The 19,453-nt window shown below is 37.8% G+C and overlaps 1 protein-coding gene across 1 annotated transcript in view; it reads right to left on the reverse strand.

Annotated features, from left to right (window-relative positions):
• Positions 1-17,329, reverse strand: part of DCN (decorin) — a 52,750-nt gene extending 35,421 nt beyond the window's left edge. Inside the window, exons 1-3 of the mRNA XM_019514856.1 lie at positions 17,131-17,329; positions 13,693-13,933; positions 157-269 (exon numbers count right to left, since the gene is read on the reverse strand). Of these exons, the coding sequence (XP_019370401.1) occupies positions 157-269; positions 13,693-13,897 (318 nt within the window). The 5' untranslated portion in view covers positions 13,898-13,933; positions 17,131-17,329. The remainder of the gene's footprint in view (positions 1-156; positions 270-13,692; positions 13,934-17,130) is intronic.
• Positions 17,330-19,453: the final 2,124 nt, after the last annotated feature.

Below are 19,453 nucleotides of genomic sequence, written 5' to 3' on the forward strand. Positions count from 1 at the left end.
GGTATGAGTGAAGAGGGGAGGAAAGGGAAGGCAAAGGGAGGAATGGATCATGTCCTATTTTGTCAGTTTTCTATGAAGAAAATCAGTAAGTGACAACTCTTTCCATATCATTTCCACTTCCCATTTTCACAAATGTGTGTTAATTTATTCACTTACATGGAGATCCTTCAAGTGTTTGAAATCACCTTCCTTTATCTCAGTGATTTTGTTATTCTGTAAGTCCAGCAGAGTCGTGTCTGAGGGAAGATCCTTTGGCACTTTATCCAGGCCTGTAGGGGGAGGATGATAAATGATTAGCCCCAAAAGAATCAACCATCTTTGAACAAGGACCAACATTTTTCTTGGCAAACTAAATTTTTCACTAAATCAACCATTTCTAGAGTTTATTTTCTGGAACCTTATGAAGATTTTTCTGAGACTTTTCCTGTCTCCACCCAAGTGAAAGGAGTTCACCTCTTGCTCACCTCAAACCAAAATATAATCATTTACATTTCCACTCTACCTTTTTTGAGAATAATTCAAAACTCTAGCTCACTGTAGTGTATAGGACAAATCCTTTCTAAATCTATTTAATCATACTAAATTAATAAATAACCATTTTTGCAAGAATAGGGACAATTTAATCCAGTCCTAATATGGAACATTGCTTAGCTTTTGAAGGAATTTTTAAAGGGAGGAATTACCATTAATCCATGTAAATAAACTTGCTAGCAAAATATTCCATTATTTCAGTGCTGTTCCTTCTAAGTCAGAGACAAAAACTCCATGGGTTTTAATGGGGGTGTGTGTGTGTGTGTGTGTGTGTGTGTGTGTGTGTGTGAACTTAATTTGAAAAGCTTTTACCATGTAAGAATTTTCATTTTCATCCTTTTAGCACTCTCACAAATACACAAAATATTTAGGCTGTAAAATGTGATGATAATAGAGCAAGTTTTCATAAAGGTTTTTCATATCAACTTCACCTTAACAAGGAAAAATCAACAAGAATACAAAAGTCTGCTTTTTAAAAACTGAAACTACATCCAAGTTTTCTGGAGAACAGATCTCTCAATTTCACTAGGAATGCCAAAAGAACATCAGACAGTTTAAATTAAAGACTCTCTTTGGGACCATTTTCTGAATAGCTGATATGTGGCTCTGAAGTAATGGAAATGAAATTATTTTAGTGTTAAATAATAGTAGTCTTATCCAGGTTTCTTGTTGCACTGAAACTTACTCTATGGAAAACATTTTATAGAAATATTGATTCACAACACATTTAAAATTATATTTTTTTCAGATAGATATTCATACATGTTACAGAAGTAGATACAATAGTAACATAGACATCTTGATAGGCCAATAATACCTAAGACTAATATTAAAAATACACTTGAAATCACCTCAGAAAGGTTTTGATAATCTTAAACTAAAAATTTTGGTTTGATCCAGTTGTGAGTTGCCTCTCTTGGTATTTTTCCAACGTTTCCAACTCTAATTATATTGCTCACAGTCAAATGAAGAACAATTCTATTTTCATGCTTCTCTCAAAAATTAAATACCAAGGCCTGATACTGCAAACATGTCAAAAAATCCCTTAAAAAATCATCACTGATTCTTTTCAGAATTGGGTTCTTACTTCTATATTGTGTTTACTATCTAACTGCCTATTTACCTGTCTGCAAATCAGAGTTTGTCTGCATTCAGAGAGCGAGAGAGACAGAGAGGAGGACAGATTTTCATTGAGTTTATTTTTGTGTGTTCTGGCTAACCATAAAGGAGGCATTTCTTTGGTAATGTCTTTAACCTTTATAACCTTTATTTTCATTTTTAAAGGTTTCTGTTTCCTAATTGCTTCTAGCACATCCTGTCAAACTTTAAATAAGTAGGGTCTATATGTGACAGTAAGCACAAATAAAAACTTCATGAATCAATCAAGGAGACTTCATTTAATAAGAACATCAGAACATAAGAAGGGCCATATAGGATCAGAACAATGATCTATTTGACCCAGTATCCTATCTGACAGTGGCAAAAGTGAATATTTTAGAGGCAGAGCATATGAACAGGGTATAACTAGGACAGTGATTCTCACTACAGGGTACCACACAATGTTAGCACTGTTAGGTGTCCAAACATGATTCACAAAATAAACCCAGAGATTTCACATAAGACTCCATAGTATTAACAACATTCTGACCTGTTGTGGCCTCAATTCTTTGCAACATAAGAATTGCTCTATTATTTTCCTGTAATCAAAAAACAAGTTCAAACTAAGAGCTGGCATTTTCTGAGGGGCGCCTTATGTCTAAAATGTGATGTCAAGCTTGGTTTGAGGACCACCAGCTAGAATGGTCTGTCCCCTGTCATACAGTCCCTGGCATTCACAATCGTTGGTGTAGAGATGCCAGAGGAGACATCCCTGACTGTTCTGTTTAATAGCTTTTCCTGAACCTATCACCCATGAATTTGTCTATTCCCTTTTTTAATCTGGGGATACTATCTGCCTCTACAACCTCCTGCAGTAATGTGTTCTGCAAGTTAACTACCCACTGCATGAGAAAATACTTTCTCATTAGTTTTTTACTCATCTCCTGCTGATAGGTGCCCCTTAGTTGTAGTATTTTGGGATTGTTGAATGAATAACAGTTCCCTATTTGCTTGGTCCACATCCTTCATGATTTTATAAAGTTCTATCACATCCTGCCCCTCACCCCACCTCAGCCTTCTCCTTTCCAAACTAAAGAGTCTCTCCTTGTATGTACCATACCCCTTATCATCTTGGTTGTCCTACTCTGAGTCTCTTAATTCCACTCTATTTTTTTTAGATACAGAGACCAGAACTGCATACAGTATTCAAGATGTAGGACCATCATGGATTTGTATAGTAGAATGACGATATTTTCTGTTTTGTTTTCAGTTCCCTTCTTAAGGATGCCCAACATCTTATTGCCACTGCTTTGTGTCATTCCACAGTCTCTTTTCTGAGCCATAATAGCTCAGTTCAGAACCCATCATTGCACATTTATAATTAAGGTTTAGATGCAGTGTACAACCTCATATATTTTCTATTCCTTTTTTAACATTTGAATTAAGACAGAACACATGAACACTGTCTGACATTTGAGATGTTCACGACCTTTAGTTCCAGAGTTCATGAAGTGTAAGGCAAGCCAGCTCATATAGAGTTACCACATTTAAAAGATGATTGGTACCCCACAGTGGTATCAAGACAAGTCATTTCCTTCAAACCGCAACTTTTCCTAGTTGGTAACCTAGGAAAAGGACTATTGTTATATGAACTCTGGGTACATATGAATTTTTAATGGTGATCAATGTAGTCGTCCTAAAGTCCAGTAAGAAATGAGCCCTCCAGCTTATGAATGTTCTAGTTAAAGGTACCACTTTGTCTAGCTCTTATTTCCAAACTAAGTATTTCAGTAAGCCCTGTTAATCCTAGCATTATGCTATATTTGCAAAAATTACCACAACCAATCATGTGGAAGTCCCATTGATGTGCACAAAAGCTTTTACTACAATGAAGGCTCCACAATAGCATTAATGATGGATGTAGCCAAGATTTTTTTTTAGATAGGTTCCTGCTTCTAAATCTGTATCTGGGGACTTGAATGAAATCTATTTCTAGGGACCAGAATGAAAATCTTTTAAAATGATTGAGGCTCCAGAAGTTTCCACTGACCTCCCATTGATAAGTGCTGGAAGTGCTCAGCAGTGCTGGAAATTGAGTTGTTCAAATCGATGTTCAAATATGGGCGTAGGGGTTTCATTTTGGCATCCCCTTTTTTTGAAGTTTTGTCTTTTCTTAAGTCTTCGGTTTTATAAACGATAGTACTCTGTATACAAGGAACAGATCCACTGTTTGATCATTGCTAACCTGAAACTTTAACATCTGAGCTAAATTTATCAAACTTGGATTGGTAACTTTAGATCTTAAATCCATACATCTGCTGAGTTATCTGAGGCAGCCAAATATAAAAATGTTTTGCTTCTAATATTTATCCATGCTAAGTGCAATGTGGATTTAATCAGTTGCCATTTAATTAGATTAACCTTTAAAAGCTTTTATAGAAAAGATTCATCCTGCTTGAGATGAATTAGGAGTATGACATACTGGCAGAAATAAAAGCTTACAACTCATATTGTCCCTTATTCTGTAGAACAAGGACTTGGAGTATGTAATAAGCTTCTCCATATATTCCTGCCAAGATTTCACTCCTAATTTGGATTATATTCCAAAAGTTAATGGCAAAAATGCCCATTGGCTTCTCTGATACAAAATTATGGCATTAGATCACCAACTATATAGTGTGTGCTGATGTGTCATTTTGTCCCCAGGCAAACTTGCTATGAGACAGTCTTTCCTCAGCAGATAGCAGTAACCCTGACAACTGTCTAAAATGCACTACTTTTTCATTTGAAATGATAGTCATGAAGTTATTTTTTCACTAGATGTGAAGGGCTCACAGCTTTCCAAAAATAAATATTAAAATGGTTTAATCATTTGTTTTCATAATAATTTTCTTACCTTCTGGCTGCCAATATAAACCTTATAAATAAATTTAAAGTAAAATAGTGTAAGCATGGGAGGCAGGGCATGTGGCACCCTAAAAACTGTACAGCTGTAGCATTATCTGATGCCTTTGGAGCATGGTCCATTTAGAATACTTTGATTACCAGTGAGGGGTTTACTTGGAAGAGATTAACGCTTAGTTTACCAGTGAAGGGTTTACTGGCTAGAGGCTAAACCTTGCATTGAATTTTTAGACTGTACATTTCAAGTTTCAAATATCCATGGTCTACAAACTCAAACTCTTTTCATGAATAACAGAGAGCTGTGACATTGATGGAGAATAAAAGTGACAGCCAGAAAGACATTGTAGGTGTTACCTCTGCCAATTATGGCTTTCTTTGAACTGATCTGAGAAATGGCACACCATACCTAAGTCAGCTTCTCCTACAATGTGGGTGTGTCTACACGAGATGCTACGTCGCCATAGCAATGTGCTACCGTGACATAGCATTGGCAGGCACAAACCGTGATGCTGCAGCTATGTCACCATAGCAATGTGCAACCTCACTATAGCGGTTTGCTATGGTGACATAATGGCTAAAAATAACTGTGCACCGCCAGCACGATGCAATCCAAGCTGTTACTGTGCACTTCGAAAAGGATACTAAGTGAGGGTGCAATAACAGTGGTGCCATAGAGGCATGTGTAGATGCTCCATGTAAGTATTTGCATATGTGTGTTTCTGCAAACATGCACATAAACAGAAGAAACCCAAAGAGAACACTGTATTGGAAATTTTCATGTTTGAGATACGAGACAGTAACACCACTGGGATTCCTTTCCGACAGATCATCAAAATCTACCAAAGATCCCCCACAAGTTCATGGGGGCCAATGTAAAGTTAAAGTATATGCAAAGTCAAGGTTCTGCTAATTCATGTGAAACCATTCTGGTGGGTGGAGTTATCAACTGGGTTGAATGTCAAAGGATTCTATAATATGGCAGCTGGTTTAGATAAATATACTTGTCTTTCTGGGACACTTTTTATATATGCAAGTTTATAGCCTCTATCACCAAAGAGTCTGAGTATTATACAAACTTTTGCAAATATATCCTCCCTACGTCTGTGGGGTATGGAAGAACAAAATCTATTTTTCAGCTAGGGGAACTGAAGCACAGAGGTTAAGTGATGTCCAAGTGATATCCAATATATATGTAGTACAGCTAAGAACTGATCCAATACATCCTGAGGCACAGGCCAGTGCCTTGATCACACAGTCCTATTTTGTTTCCCTAGAAGTTAGGTCCTGAAGTTTATCTTTCCAGTCGGAGGCCATAACAGGAAGGGGAAGTCATCAATATGATGTCTTATCTTGTGGTTCTTGGTGTGTTTTAGGTGGCAGAATATATAAAAGTTTGTATTTGTTGCACATGTCATATAGGGATATGCTTTGATATGAGATAAAGCAATAGACCTTACTTCCATAGTCTGACGTTGTCAGTGTGCTTTGAGCTCGGATGTTGATTAGGCCCATTGTAAAGTAAGAGATCATCACTGTTTTCCATATTTAGATTTCCAATACCCCCAAAGTTCCAGATTGGTGAATGAAGCTTAAGTTCATGGTCCTCTCTAGTGCTTTAGCTTTTGCATCAAAAAAGTGTGTCCATGCAAAGCTGAGATTGCACAGGCAAAAGAGCAGATACTTTAGCCACGTAATTTATAAACAACAGCAACAATCAATGTTGTGCATTTTGTGTACATTTTATATCATCTACTGCATGGCAGTAAACAGGTTCGGTCCTGAACTAAACCCATAAATAATCCTTCCATCCTCAACCTTATCATACTCCTAATTCATCTCAAGCAGGATGAACCTTTGGCAGTGGGCCTAAATGGAGATGGTGATCTGAATGTTTGGTTCAGATATGCTCATAATGAATTGCAACACTCACAGTATTATCACAGGGGTTATGTTTTGGGGCTCTTTAAAAATCTGCTCTAGTTTCTATGAACAGCTGTAGCCAGCTGAGTTTCATTTGATTCCCAGCAACAATCATCAGAGTTTGCTGTCCTAAGTAGGCCTCTCTAGCAGCTGCCTGCATTTCCTGTACACGCTGCTCTGTGCTCAAAAGAAACTCAGGAGACAAGAAACTCCTGGCAATGATAGAGAAAGAATTTGGGAGATTGCATCATTGAGCCAGCCAACAAGCCTGTACCCCTTGATGATGTACTAAATGAAGTCTGTGGGGAGGAAGACCTGAGGACTGTAAATAGGGTAAGCAGCAGATTTGGGGACTGGAGTACTTAGAAGTGAAAAATAGGATGGGGCAGCTGCTTTTTTATTTTAAACTCTTATTGTTGCCTGGATTCTGCTTCTCATAAACTACAGACTTCAAAATATACTGAGATTTTGTTTTAGGTTGTGTGGCACTTGCAAATGGTAACCATTTTATTAATTGCTTCCTGAGACCTGTGAAATAACAAATGATTTCCATCCTTCCCTGAGAAGCATCCACAATTCCCCTCCCCAACACCCTTCAGAGTAAAAGGCCAATCTTTACCTTCACAGGGCTGTTAGTCAATCACCAGTGCTATTGTTTAACATTTTCAAAAGTGACTAAGAGATAAGGGAGTCTAACTGGCTCTGAAAAGTTTGAAAACGTCACCCATTGTTTTCCTACATCCAAGGCACTGAAATCTCCATAAAAATATGTCTTAGTGTTACCAGAAAGTGGCCTGCAGGTGTTTTTCAAATCTATTCACTTTTCCAACTTAGAACTTCATGGCCCATGAGTCTTATAATATGGCTTTACTTTTGTGTGAACTTTACTTTACTTTCCTGATTACTTTTTTATACTGTTATAACATGTAGCTTTGGCCAGAGTTGGCATTATATTTCTGGGAGGGCCAAGGCAAAAAATGAGATGGGGATTGCTCCCACCTTCCAGCTGAAGAGTGAATGACCTGCACTAACTCACTGTAGTACTGCCCCTCCCCCACAATGATCCCTGGCATTTGTCCTGATTGCTTTGCCCTTCTTTATGGGAAACAAACTAAAGGTAAGACTGGGTATGTCTACACTACATCCCTTGCATTGATGGTGGCACCTGCTCTTAAGCAAGGCTTACCTACCTCCTGTTCACAGGTATTGATGCCAGAAAGGCAGTGAGGCTTCATCACTTTTCTAGAGTCATCCACATTGGCATTAGAGGAAAAAACCCCGTTAAGTTGAAGTCTACAAAACTCATGACATTTTCTTAGATTTTAAGATGTAAAAAATTATTTCTGGATTTTTTTAGTTTGCCACACACAAGTATACATATTGCAGGTTAGTAGAAACAAATCAGTAGAAGATAATTTTGATGTGTCCAATGTGAATATCTCAGAGAGATCTCCAGTGTAGATGCAATTATTCAACAGATTTTAAAAAGACTTCCATAGACTTTATAATCAGAAAGAGCAAAATGTAGGTCTGTGTATCACTGCACCTCAAACTTAACTCCATCACTATATATAAAACACATTAACTTGTGTTTGAATAAAGTACATTTTAGTTTTCATTTAAAGACCTCAGGAAGCAGATAATCTAACACATTCCCCGATAGTTTGATCTAGTTTTTAATCTTAACATAGTTAGCAATTAAATTGGTACTACGAGGCATAGATAAATTTGAGTCTCATATTTTATGTCTTTTAATCTTTGTTTTTTCTTACAGATTCCATAATCACAGTTTTCTTAGGGAGAATTTTTAGCCTTCGTTATTGATGGGGAGGGACAAGTTTGAAAGTTCTGTGCCAAAGGAGCAGAATTCCTTTAAAATTGAGTAAATACTTCCAACTTGAGCCTTGAATAAAGAATGGAGTTTCCAGTGGAAGGCTTTAAACAAGCAGTAAACTTGTGTACAGACTTGGAAGGTCAATGAATTAATATATTTCCATGAAATAAAACTGAATTGAGATTTTGAAATACTACAGCAATTGGACTTTACACTTCTGTGAGCTTTTCACTAATTAGCTCAGAATGTCTTTCACACCCTGATGCATTACACTACGATGCAACTTTTTTGAGGGTGGATTGGTAAAGAAATCCTATACATTTGATCTAAGACTAAAATACAGATTGGAGTCATAGCCCTACCTGATCTTTAACCACTTGACTATGCCTCACTTGTATTATCTTTTCAGAGCCACATTGATTCCATGGATGTGCATGGAAGATGCCTGAAGGAGTCCCCATTATGCCCTGTGCAGTTAGCAAATTTCATACATTACAAAAACTGCTTCCTTCCTCCTCTGTGTGGACAAAAGATGCCCCAATTGGGGAAATATGGGGCAATGTTCATGCACCATATGAATAGGTCAGTCGAATCTTCTGCATCTGTTGATGGGGTGAATGAGTATGTTCTCCATTCTGGCCTACTAAAGGGCCCTGGGTTTACTCTTGTTGAAGTTGCCTCTGGGGAGTAAGACTAAGGATCTGACCTCTGGGCCAGAGGTTGCATTCTACTGCTTGAGTAGAGAAAAGGATGGAGGAGGGTTAGAGGGATGTCTTCACTATATTTATTATTCTGATACCTGTACAACAGGCTCTGACCAGTTGCATCGGCTATATAAAAAATCTAATTTTGAGATTAGTTGGCTTTGATCTCTGTAGGAAAACAGACTAGGTTTTAGATGGTGCAACAAACACTTCAAGACAAAATTACTATGAAGAGGACTGCTGGGGCTTCACTTTTGGCAAGAGGTAGTAGATTCTGGATAATATAGAACCTTGTTAATGAGAAACCAAAATGGCTTTGTTTTTTTAAAGTGCTGAGACATATTATAGTTAGGGAATAGATCATAAACCAGGTATGCTTATTGGACTATGTTCTTGAAATGCCCTTTTTCATAACTACAAGTACATTCTTCTTTCTACTTTTGAGTGTGGGAAGTTTGATTTTCCTTACTACCAGTTCAAGTTTTGGCTTAGAGGCAGAACAAATTAATTCCAAGGTTTGTGCTTAGTAGGATGTGACCATGTTTAAAAATACAGTCATACAAAAATACAGCTGACATGACTGTAACTGGAGTGCCAGGTCCTTTCTTACTCTATTTATTAAATTTAATTTTTTTTAAGATATTCCCATCCGGTGCTGGTGGAAAAGACTTATCCAACACACAGAGGACTAGGAGAAAAGCTAGAGCTGATCACTGGACTCTGTATGGTATAAATCAAGCTTTGACAATTCTAGAAATGTTCTTGGCTTCTTCAGTACAAAACAGTATTCTAACATAGATGCTAGACTTGTTCAGCTCCTGGTGGGGTAGCATTTACAAATAGTAACCTCCTATCATAGAAGGGCAAAGGTGGGGGAAAGAGGAACATGTTTCTGTGAGTAAACTAGAGGTGTTTCATCTTCCAGTCTGCAGAAATGGTGTGCAGGGTTCCAGCAGGAACCCTGCCCATGCAGATTATCCAGGGTATTGGACACTAGGGCTGTGAGAAGCTTCAGTAACCAATTTGATTCAGAGGAGATTTGACCCAATTTGTGGCCGAATCTCTGAATCTGAATCAAATTGGGAGACCCATTAATTTCTCTGAATCAAATCAGAAGCTTCCAATTTGATTCAGTGTGATTTGGAGATTTGGCCATAGACTGTACAGGCAGCCACTAGGCAGTGCTGGCAGGAGCAGCTGGGGGAGCAGCCAGACAAGCCCTGGCTTAAGCTGGCAGTCCTGGGAGAAGCCACGGCTCGTCTGGGTGCTCCTCCAGCTGCCCCCTTGCCAGGGCAAGGCAGGCAGTGCTGGCAGCCCTGGGAGAAGTGGGGAATGATCGCGGAGCTGGGGGATCAAACCAGCAGCTGGGGAATCAAACCAGGAACTGGGGGAAGCACCTGTTCCTTCCCACAGATCCCTGATTGTTCCCTGCACCCCCACAGCTTCTCCTGGGGCTTCCAGCTCAAGCTGTGGCTTGTCCGACTGTTCCCCCAGCTGCCCCCCCCACCAGCACAAGGCAGACAGTGCTAGCAGCTCTGGAAGAGGCCGCAGGGGATGGGGGATTGAATTCAGAACTGGAAGCTGGGGGGAATGAATAGGGGCATTCCCCCCCAGTTCCCAGTTTGATTCTCCGGCTCCCCAATTATTCCCCCCAGCCCCTGCAGCTTTTCCTGGGGCTGCCAACACTGCCTGCCTTGCCCTGGTGGGGGGGAGGGCAGCCGGACAAGCCACACCTTCTCCCAGGGCTGTCGGCTCAAGCCAGGGGTCATCCAGCTGCTCCTCCAGCTGCTCCCGCCGGCACTGCCTGCCTGTATAGTCTATGGGTGAATAAGATTTGGTGCCAAGTATCTTCAGATTTGGCCAAACTGAATCGGGACAGTGATTTGAATCTACAAATTGAATAACTGTCCCTTTGAATTGCCGAAACCAAAGTGAATACTTTCTGCTTTGCATAGGCCTATTGGATACCCTCCAGGCACTCTTTCCCAAACCAACTGTTGTTATTTTGCTGGAGTACGGATTGTAAAGGTCTTGTGCCTCTTACAAGGGTAGACTTTCCTCAGTTTGACCACTGGTCCTTTGGTCTGACTAGCACTGGGTGAGTCATGGCTGAGTTTTCTAATGGCTTTCTTTTCATGGCTACATTAGGTTGCATCTAGTCTTCATTTTTTCCCTGTAGGCAAGGATGGAAATTGTTAAGCTTTTAATATCTCCTCTAAGGATCTTACTATTGCATGTGGCCTTTTTTTTCCGTAAGCTTCCTTGAGAATAGATGATTAAAGCTAATAGTATTTTTGGATAACTAACTTGGTTGAATAAAAGGCCTGTTAGCAGTGATTTGCATGTAGGGAGAGAATTCCTTAAGATTTGTAATTGTAGTGTGAATTCTTGAAGACATGATTTCTCTGACCTAAGCCACCGTTCTATGGTTATTCATCTGTCTGCAAGCTAGCTTGCGACATTTTCTTGGTATCATGGAGTTCATATTTTGAAATAAAATCATAAAATATTTAACATTTCTAACCTTACCCAAGTCAGTGTTACTAATTGTTTTGCTGTTGACTGGATTTCCTTCACAGAGACATGGTTATGGGCCACATAAATGGACAGTTGAGGACAGATTCCCTGTATGTGGAATCCTTAGCTAACATATATCTGTCTATGCAAATTCTTTCCCCGGAGTAGGAAACTGGAGGGATAAGGTGGTCTCTGCTTATCTCCCTACCTTCATCAAATTACTTGCTATAGGAGAAGCCTGAAAGTTGTTACAAGACAAGCTGCTGTAACAGGATATTTGGGATATAGAGGAAACTGAGTGCCAAAACTGAAGAACTGAGCATAGTTTCTGTGCATCTGGCCTTACTTTACAGGTGAGAATCCAGCCACAGATATGGATATATGTCAATTTCCTGAGATGTAATTTGATTGCATTTCCAAGCCAGAGGCCAGATTTTTATTCCAGAAGCACAGTACTTTCCTCCACAACCTATACTGTATAGGCTTCAGGCCAAGAAGGGTGTGCACATCTTCCCTACTTTTAAGCAGCACATTGTGGAAATGCTGCTCTGATGAAATTATCTGGATATGTAATGTTTACTGGGGATGAATTTTCTTTTCTAGTGATCCTTCTCCATGGAGAAGGCCAGGAGCAAATGTACCTAAAGAGGGATAGCTCAGCTCTGTGGAAACCTTACCTGAGGAGACAGGAAAATTCCAGTGTATATTCAGAGATGCTAATCTTCTGTGTAGATGTCCTAACCCTTCTGCTAGGTCCCTTCTACAGTGAAAATGAAGGAGACCAAGATCATAGGTCCCAATATAATTTAAACAGTGGCACTCTTGCGTCTTCATGGCATGTAGATCACCTTGCCATTACCTAGTTGTTATTACGTCTTATTACCTAGTTTCTTACCTGATTCTAGGGTCTCTTAGCAGGCCCAGTACTATGGAAGTTGCATACACTGATCGACACATTAGTCTGTGCTCACTTTTGCAGGTTTACTTTTTCATTTTGCGAAACCATTTTTTTTCATAATTACATGCTATTTCCCCAAACCTGTAAAGTTGTTTTTCTTCTTTTCCATTTTTTGGGGGTGGGGAAAGGGTGGGGATGATGGAGTGGCAGGAGGGAGCACTTCCATGTATACAATAACCAGCAGGAAACATAATAAAGGCCCAGTTCTGATTGGCAGACTCATACACTACCATTGCATAGCTATTAGCTGTGGTTTAATAGCTAAAAATAGTAAAGCTATAGAATGGAAGAACAAGAAACGTATATTCATATCTTGAAGCAGCTGAGATTTGTTTGTTTAAAAAGCTACTCTTATGATTATATTGAGTTTGTCTCTGTCAACTGATTGAACTAACTAGCTTCTTTGAGGAAAAGAAAACACAATCTTTGGTTATCTTTTGTGCACCAGATTGTGATAGCTTTACTCACATCGAATACTAGTGGCTCAAAACAAGAATAGATTCACTGAAGTAGCTGCACTACATATATCTTATCTACAGAAAGAATTCAGTGTGGAGGAAGTTAGGGAGTGAGTTTACTGAGCACTAACACCATTGGTTGGTAAGCCCTTATAATGTTGCTTCTTTGTGAATTAGGAAATTACACTGACCATTAACAATATATTACAGTGCTTTATATATATTATAATTAGTTCCAAAAACTTCTAAGGTTTCAGACTGTTTCTGAACTGGTTTGTCAGTGTAACTGGTTCTAATATGACTAAGTTTGCTCACATGGTTCCATTGAAACGGAGTGATTTCTGTGGTGAGGTACAAGTCTGAGAGAGACAGAATTGGAATCTGGCCTGTGGAGTTTTGAACCTTTTAAGATTTTTCCATCCCTACCATCTAACCTCACTGGATTCGTTTGACATACATAAATGATACAACATTGAGAAGTGATTTTTCTGGCAAACAGATTTCTGTGGTCTTGCAAAAAATGTGCACAGAACACACACATTCTCATGGGCACCAGAAATGCCTAATTTAAGTCCAGGATTTAACGGGACTCTTCATTTTAGCTCATTTTAGTTAACCTCAGTAAATTTAAAGTATAAATCACATTTTCAACAGCACCAAGATTATAATATGGTGGGACCCCATTTTGAGGCTATATACAATCATGGCAAGTAATGAGCTATAAAGAACCTGTAGATGGGTGCTGTAAGAAGCTCTATCATGGCTTACCTAAATCAGAACACTGAACAACACGAAGATGGCACTGGCAACGAAATGGGCATACTGGTCCAAGTCCAGGAAATATAGGCTCCTCTGTTGCAGGAATATCAGCAGACCCTTCATCTTCTAGCATAAAGTCAAACAAGCCTTTTTGGTGGAATGGCTTGGCCAAGCATACTGGCAGAAGTAGGAGGAAGATCACAGACACTTTCATGGTTCAGTTCATGTACTCAGAATAGAGCCAGTGGACCTAGGATTCAAATACAAAGTTTAAAGAGTGGTAGAATCTTTTCATTGCTCCACAATCCCTTACAATTTTTTTTCTAAGGAAATCCAGCAAATACAGATGTATCCCATTTATTAAGCTTTCCATTAAAAAGAGGGTACTTGTTGGACCGGAAAATGATAATTGCTGGTCAAAAACTTTTTGCAGAGGGGTTTAAAGATGACAGTAACCACATCTGTTTGCATATTAAGGGTACTATTTATTAGGAACAGGCAGTGTCGTCAAAAAATATTAAACAAAACTGTCAAGGCAATAAGATACATTTTCCATTTGTCAGTATGTTGCCAACATAAGTTTGACTGTGATTTCATTACCGTTTGTTTCTTAGCTATGGGTTTGTTCCTTTGGGAGTAAACCTGTGGTTCCCAAACCCACCATAATACTTTATTTCATGTTTTGTGAATTATTTTTTTTGAAGTGCCAGCTTACTGCATGTGTTTTAAATTATAGTTCATTGAGGTTGATTGGGAAATGGAGCAAGATCTAGTGATGGCATGGGGGATGGGACTTTTTAGTTTCAATAAGTTACACTTATTTCCCAGTTTAAAGGATATTATGAAATGGAATCAAGTTTCATTTCACATTGGTTTCTTCTTGGCTTCCTTTCTATTTTTTGTGCCTTTGGTTATGTTATTTTATAGCTGCATACTCTAAAAAGTATCTTCTTTGCACTGCAGAAGCATTTAAATTCATGATTTTTTTATTGTCAACACATTTTTGACAATCCATTGGGTTTAAGGGCCCAATCCTGCCAAAATGTATGCACAGAAGAAAAATAATTCATATGAGCAGTGCTACTGGAATCCAAAAAGAAAACTTTTATTTGTTTTCAGGACTGGGCTGTAACTTAACTTCACCAAATTCTTCAGTGTATGGCATGCATTATTCTATTTAAAAGGGAATAGTTTGAGAGTTATTTATAATAATTATTACAAACTATGAAAATAAGTGGACCTTTCAGGGGTTTTCTATTTTCAAAATATGCAGTAAAAAGCAAAACTTATTTTTAAAACCCCGTCTTGGGACAGCACAATTTTGTACAAATACCTAAGCAATAAAGAATGATTTCTGAAATGTATTAACTAGACATTAGGAATTGCTTACAGAGGCCTTTTTCTGAGACTACTTAATCTGTTTACATAAAAAAGCTGGTAGCAGTAAAAATAGAGTAAAATAAGAAGCATAGGAAAAGACACATTCTGCATTATACCTAAGTTCAATTTCCTTTAAGGGTTACTTAATTTGCATATAGTAACTCCCAGAATGCAACACCACAACTTTTGACACTTATCCTAAAGGAGCTCAGAAGGTTGCCATGCAAAATATGATAATATTTTAAACCTGCAACTAAAACATTTAGTTCATGACTGTATTCTTAATCCAATTTTGATAGTTCAGCATATTTATATCCTTTAAAGGATGGTAGTAAGGTGACAATATATTTATAAAAAAATATTCTGTTTCTAAGACAGAAAGTTAAAACATGAATGCATTCATTATATTATGTTATCTGTTGCAAATAAATATTAAAAGAATAAAAACAATTCTTCAGAATGTCTGTAAGCTTTTCACATGCCATGTGAATCAGCTACAGACAAACATCCTCAAAGGTATTGGCAATTGGGGTATTTTTTCTGTTGTTGATTCACATGGCAAGTGGCTGCTTTAAAGAGGTACTTCCATGTACAAATTATCTTTGACTCATAAATTTCAAGAAACCATATTCAGGGTTATCCTTTGCAATTAGTTTATTACTGGGGTAGGGGAGGAGGGAGAGGGGGGGCAGTGGTACTTTCCAAGTTTTACTCATGTACACAAATATTGATGACATCATATGTATCAACTAAATACTGTCCCTGGGCCTTATCCTGCTGTCACATTTTTGCCAAAACTCCTAATAAGAGTTTTGCATGAGAGTTTTGCATTAGTGAAATGGGAGTTTTGCATTAGTGAAAACTCAGAGAGGATTTTGCACTGCATAATCTTAAGAACTCAGTGAGGAGGATCTGTTGCATGATAAAAGAAAATGCATGTTATTGAATAATAGAATAGGAATATATCTAAAAACAAAAAAACCCACCCTTTTTGAAAGCAAGGATAAAATTGTTTCTACTTCATTTATAAAAGAAAGAAAGAGAAGGAAAATGTGAATTCATTCCTTAATGGTTTGTGATTATGGTACTTGGGTCTGGAGTACAAACCTGTTTAAATCTGCAGTAATTATATGTATACAATGTGGAAGCCTTCCAGAGACAGAGGAAACTACAACATAGACTTGGCTCTAATTCAGTTCAAAATAGTATGGAAAAAACCCTATATTAGTTCATGTCACCAGAAGACATTCTGTTGGTGATAGTCAAGTCCCCTTTCCTTAAAATTAATTAAAATATTACATCACTCTTTGTCCAAGAATCTCGTTCAATATCACAAAGTTTGTGTTCAATAAAATGCACACTTTAAATTTTTTTTCTTGATCATATGTGCTACTTTTTCTTTATAATAAGCCCACACATGTAGAAGCTCAGGCTCTCGGATTTTAAAAAGAGGCTGAATGTCTACTGACAGGAGTCTCAACTCTGAAGAATTTAATTTTTAACTCATTCATTCGTAACAAACTTCTCTAGAATATGTTATCCATGCATATATTCTGAAATGCAACTTTCTAACATTACAAAGACATGCATCAAGTCTGTATAATTATCAACTACATTAGTTCTCTGAAACTAAATAAAGACTAAAGTTTAAAACATAAACAAAGACCGACTGCAAAGTCACTGTCTGTATTTTACAATCATCATGTAAGTGTTCACACATATTCCTGCTCTTACTACATCATATTCTCTAAACATTTGACTACTGACAAAATATTCAGCTGCAGAAGTTCACAGTCAGAATAAAAGATATATAGCAGTGCTTATACACAGCAAAACAAAAAACAGCAACAGTCAAATAAACAATAAGAAATGGTCCACAGTCTTTGAGAATGAATTCAGCTTCACATGTTCTCATATAACACAAATGCTGGGTACAACATTAACATTGCTACACTTTGAGCAGGATTTTTCTTGCTTCTCCTATAAAATGCAACACTTTTTGCTAGAGACCTGTCTGAAATTTTATTAGTCTGCAGCATAATTCAGGACAATTATTGAAAACCATACCTTTTAATCCAGGGATTTGCAACAGGAGCTCTCAAAGCTGAGGTGTAATTAAACTAAATATTCAGCCCAGGCAAAAGACTTTGCAGGTGTGGAAAGGAGGAGGGGGCAAGTTGCTGCTCAATGACTGTCACTTGGTGGAAAACCCTCCTGCTTCTATTCGATAGCACAGTTAAAAAATAAGGTTTCCCTCAATGAACACAATCCAGGCTGACACCCACATTAGATCATATGGTAATGATATGTCTCCTGTATTGTAGCCAGAAACTTTATCAGCTCCTTTTTTTTTCATTTGCCTTATTTCTTTTTCATTTGTTTAGGTTCCCAAACTACTTGTACAGTACAAGTCAAATGCACAACTGTAATTTAACTTTGCTATTTTGAATATTATTGAAGATCCCTAGAGCATATATTTACTGTAGTTTTATTTGCTTTTAACTAATTTTTATCATTCATTTGGCTGGAAAAACAAATTTGTTTATTTTTCTTGTTTATAATATGTGTAACTCAGGGAAATGATATAAAATGTTAGTCAAAATGTAGATTAATTACAGAAAAAAATGCATAACTTTAGTTTAAACTACTTATACAGATCCTAGCCTGCTTTTGCTAATTTTTTAGCCATTATGCTAGCCCAAGAGGCTTATCTAAAATAGTATAATTCCATATAGTTTGTATGTCTGTTTGTTAAAAAAAAATGCAACATGGTTCCGAATGTGTATGAAAAGCCTGTCACTAATTGTTTTAATTACTTGAATGATTCTAACATTTGTGGTCAGAAATGTTTCTTATAAACATTTAAAAAAAAACACCCCTACCCCAAGATAAAACTGTAGAAAGAAAATTAGAATGAATTCATTTTTCTAGGAAGAGGGAGGCTTTTATGAAGCATGCATATAACAGTGTGTCAAGCCCATTGTTCAGTTTTATATTTTGTTTTGGTAATCTCCAGATCTGTTTAATTTATGTGTCAGAAAATGCTGAAATAAAGTTTTCCCTACCACTGCAAAGTGGTGACAACTCCAGTAAACTAACTGGAGCCTTTATACGATGATTAATATTTATTTAGCCAGTCTAAATATTGAAGCTTGTGCTTCTGTGTTTTGACTCTACCCTTTATTCCTGCCCTTAGGCTGTGACCAGGTGCAAATCTGAAATCAAAGTCTTTGAAACATGAAAGGTCATTGAAGAAGAGTTTGAAATTGTAGATTCACAATAAACTATTGAAAATATATCCACATTCTTAATCTAATTTTAAAAGAAGACAGTAAAATAATTCTAAATGTATTGTTTTGGTAATAAAGACATTGGCAAATAATTTATCATTGATGCTACTGATTGTAGCAAAAATCTGTAACTGGAGATTTTACATGAAAGGAAATATGCTATTTTAGACCTTACTGTTAAAGCAAGGATTACCCCGACCTCTTAATATTTGAGTCAACACAGGAACTCTAGGGAATCAGATTCTTCCTGTGTACTGGAGGTTGGACACAGTAATTGGTTATGATTTCCATTGTCACATTTTGATATACATGATTAATTTGCCTCCCAATTTTTGTATTTAGAATGAAACATTATCATATCCAGAGGTGTAAACCATTACATTCAGTGAAATCTAGGCTTCATTTTAGCAATTTCAGTGATTAAAACAAAATTGTATCAGCTGGTTGAAAATATTTCAGGGAAAGATTTTTGAGGGCCAGAAGGTCAGACTGAATTTGCTATCTTGTCACTTTGCCTCTCCTCCAGTACTATCCTAATGCAATCATTCTGGGCGTATCTACACAAGACATTTACTGTGCAGCTGACTAACTAGCTCCACAGTAAATGTCTCAGCATCTACAGGTGCAGGAAACTAATAAACTCCACAGCAGTAACTACAAATACTACCCTGTAACTACAAGTACTACCCTTCTGTGGAGTTTTCTCATGCACATGTGTAAACACTAAACCAGCTGGTTGGGGCATGAGGGCGCTTCAGTGTAGGGGCTGCTGGCCAGCCCCATACTGAAGCATCCTTGTGTCCTATCTAGCCCCTCTGCAGCACGTTGAGCCTAGTTGGAGCAGCCCTGACCTGACAGGCTGACCCCTGGGACCCCTTGCCAGCCAGAGCTGCTCTGACTGGGCTCCATGTGCTGTGCATGAATTAACTCCAGAGCTGCCTGCTCCAGAGTTAATGTGCATGTGTGGACATGCCCTCTGAGTATTAAAAGGGTGGAAGTTACTGTTATTCTAATAGCTTTTTTTACCTCGTATTGAGGAAGGAGAGAGATTGTGAAGGAACACAACTTCCTTCCTCTTCCTGTCTCTGAGGCTAGGGAGA

Source organism: Gavialis gangeticus, unplaced genomic scaffold (assembly GCF_001723915.1).
Source record: "Gavialis gangeticus isolate Ggan-Ray unplaced genomic scaffold, GavGan_comp1, whole genome shotgun sequence".
In the NCBI taxonomy this organism is placed as follows: domain Eukaryota; kingdom Metazoa; phylum Chordata; order Crocodylia; family Gavialidae; genus Gavialis; species Gavialis gangeticus.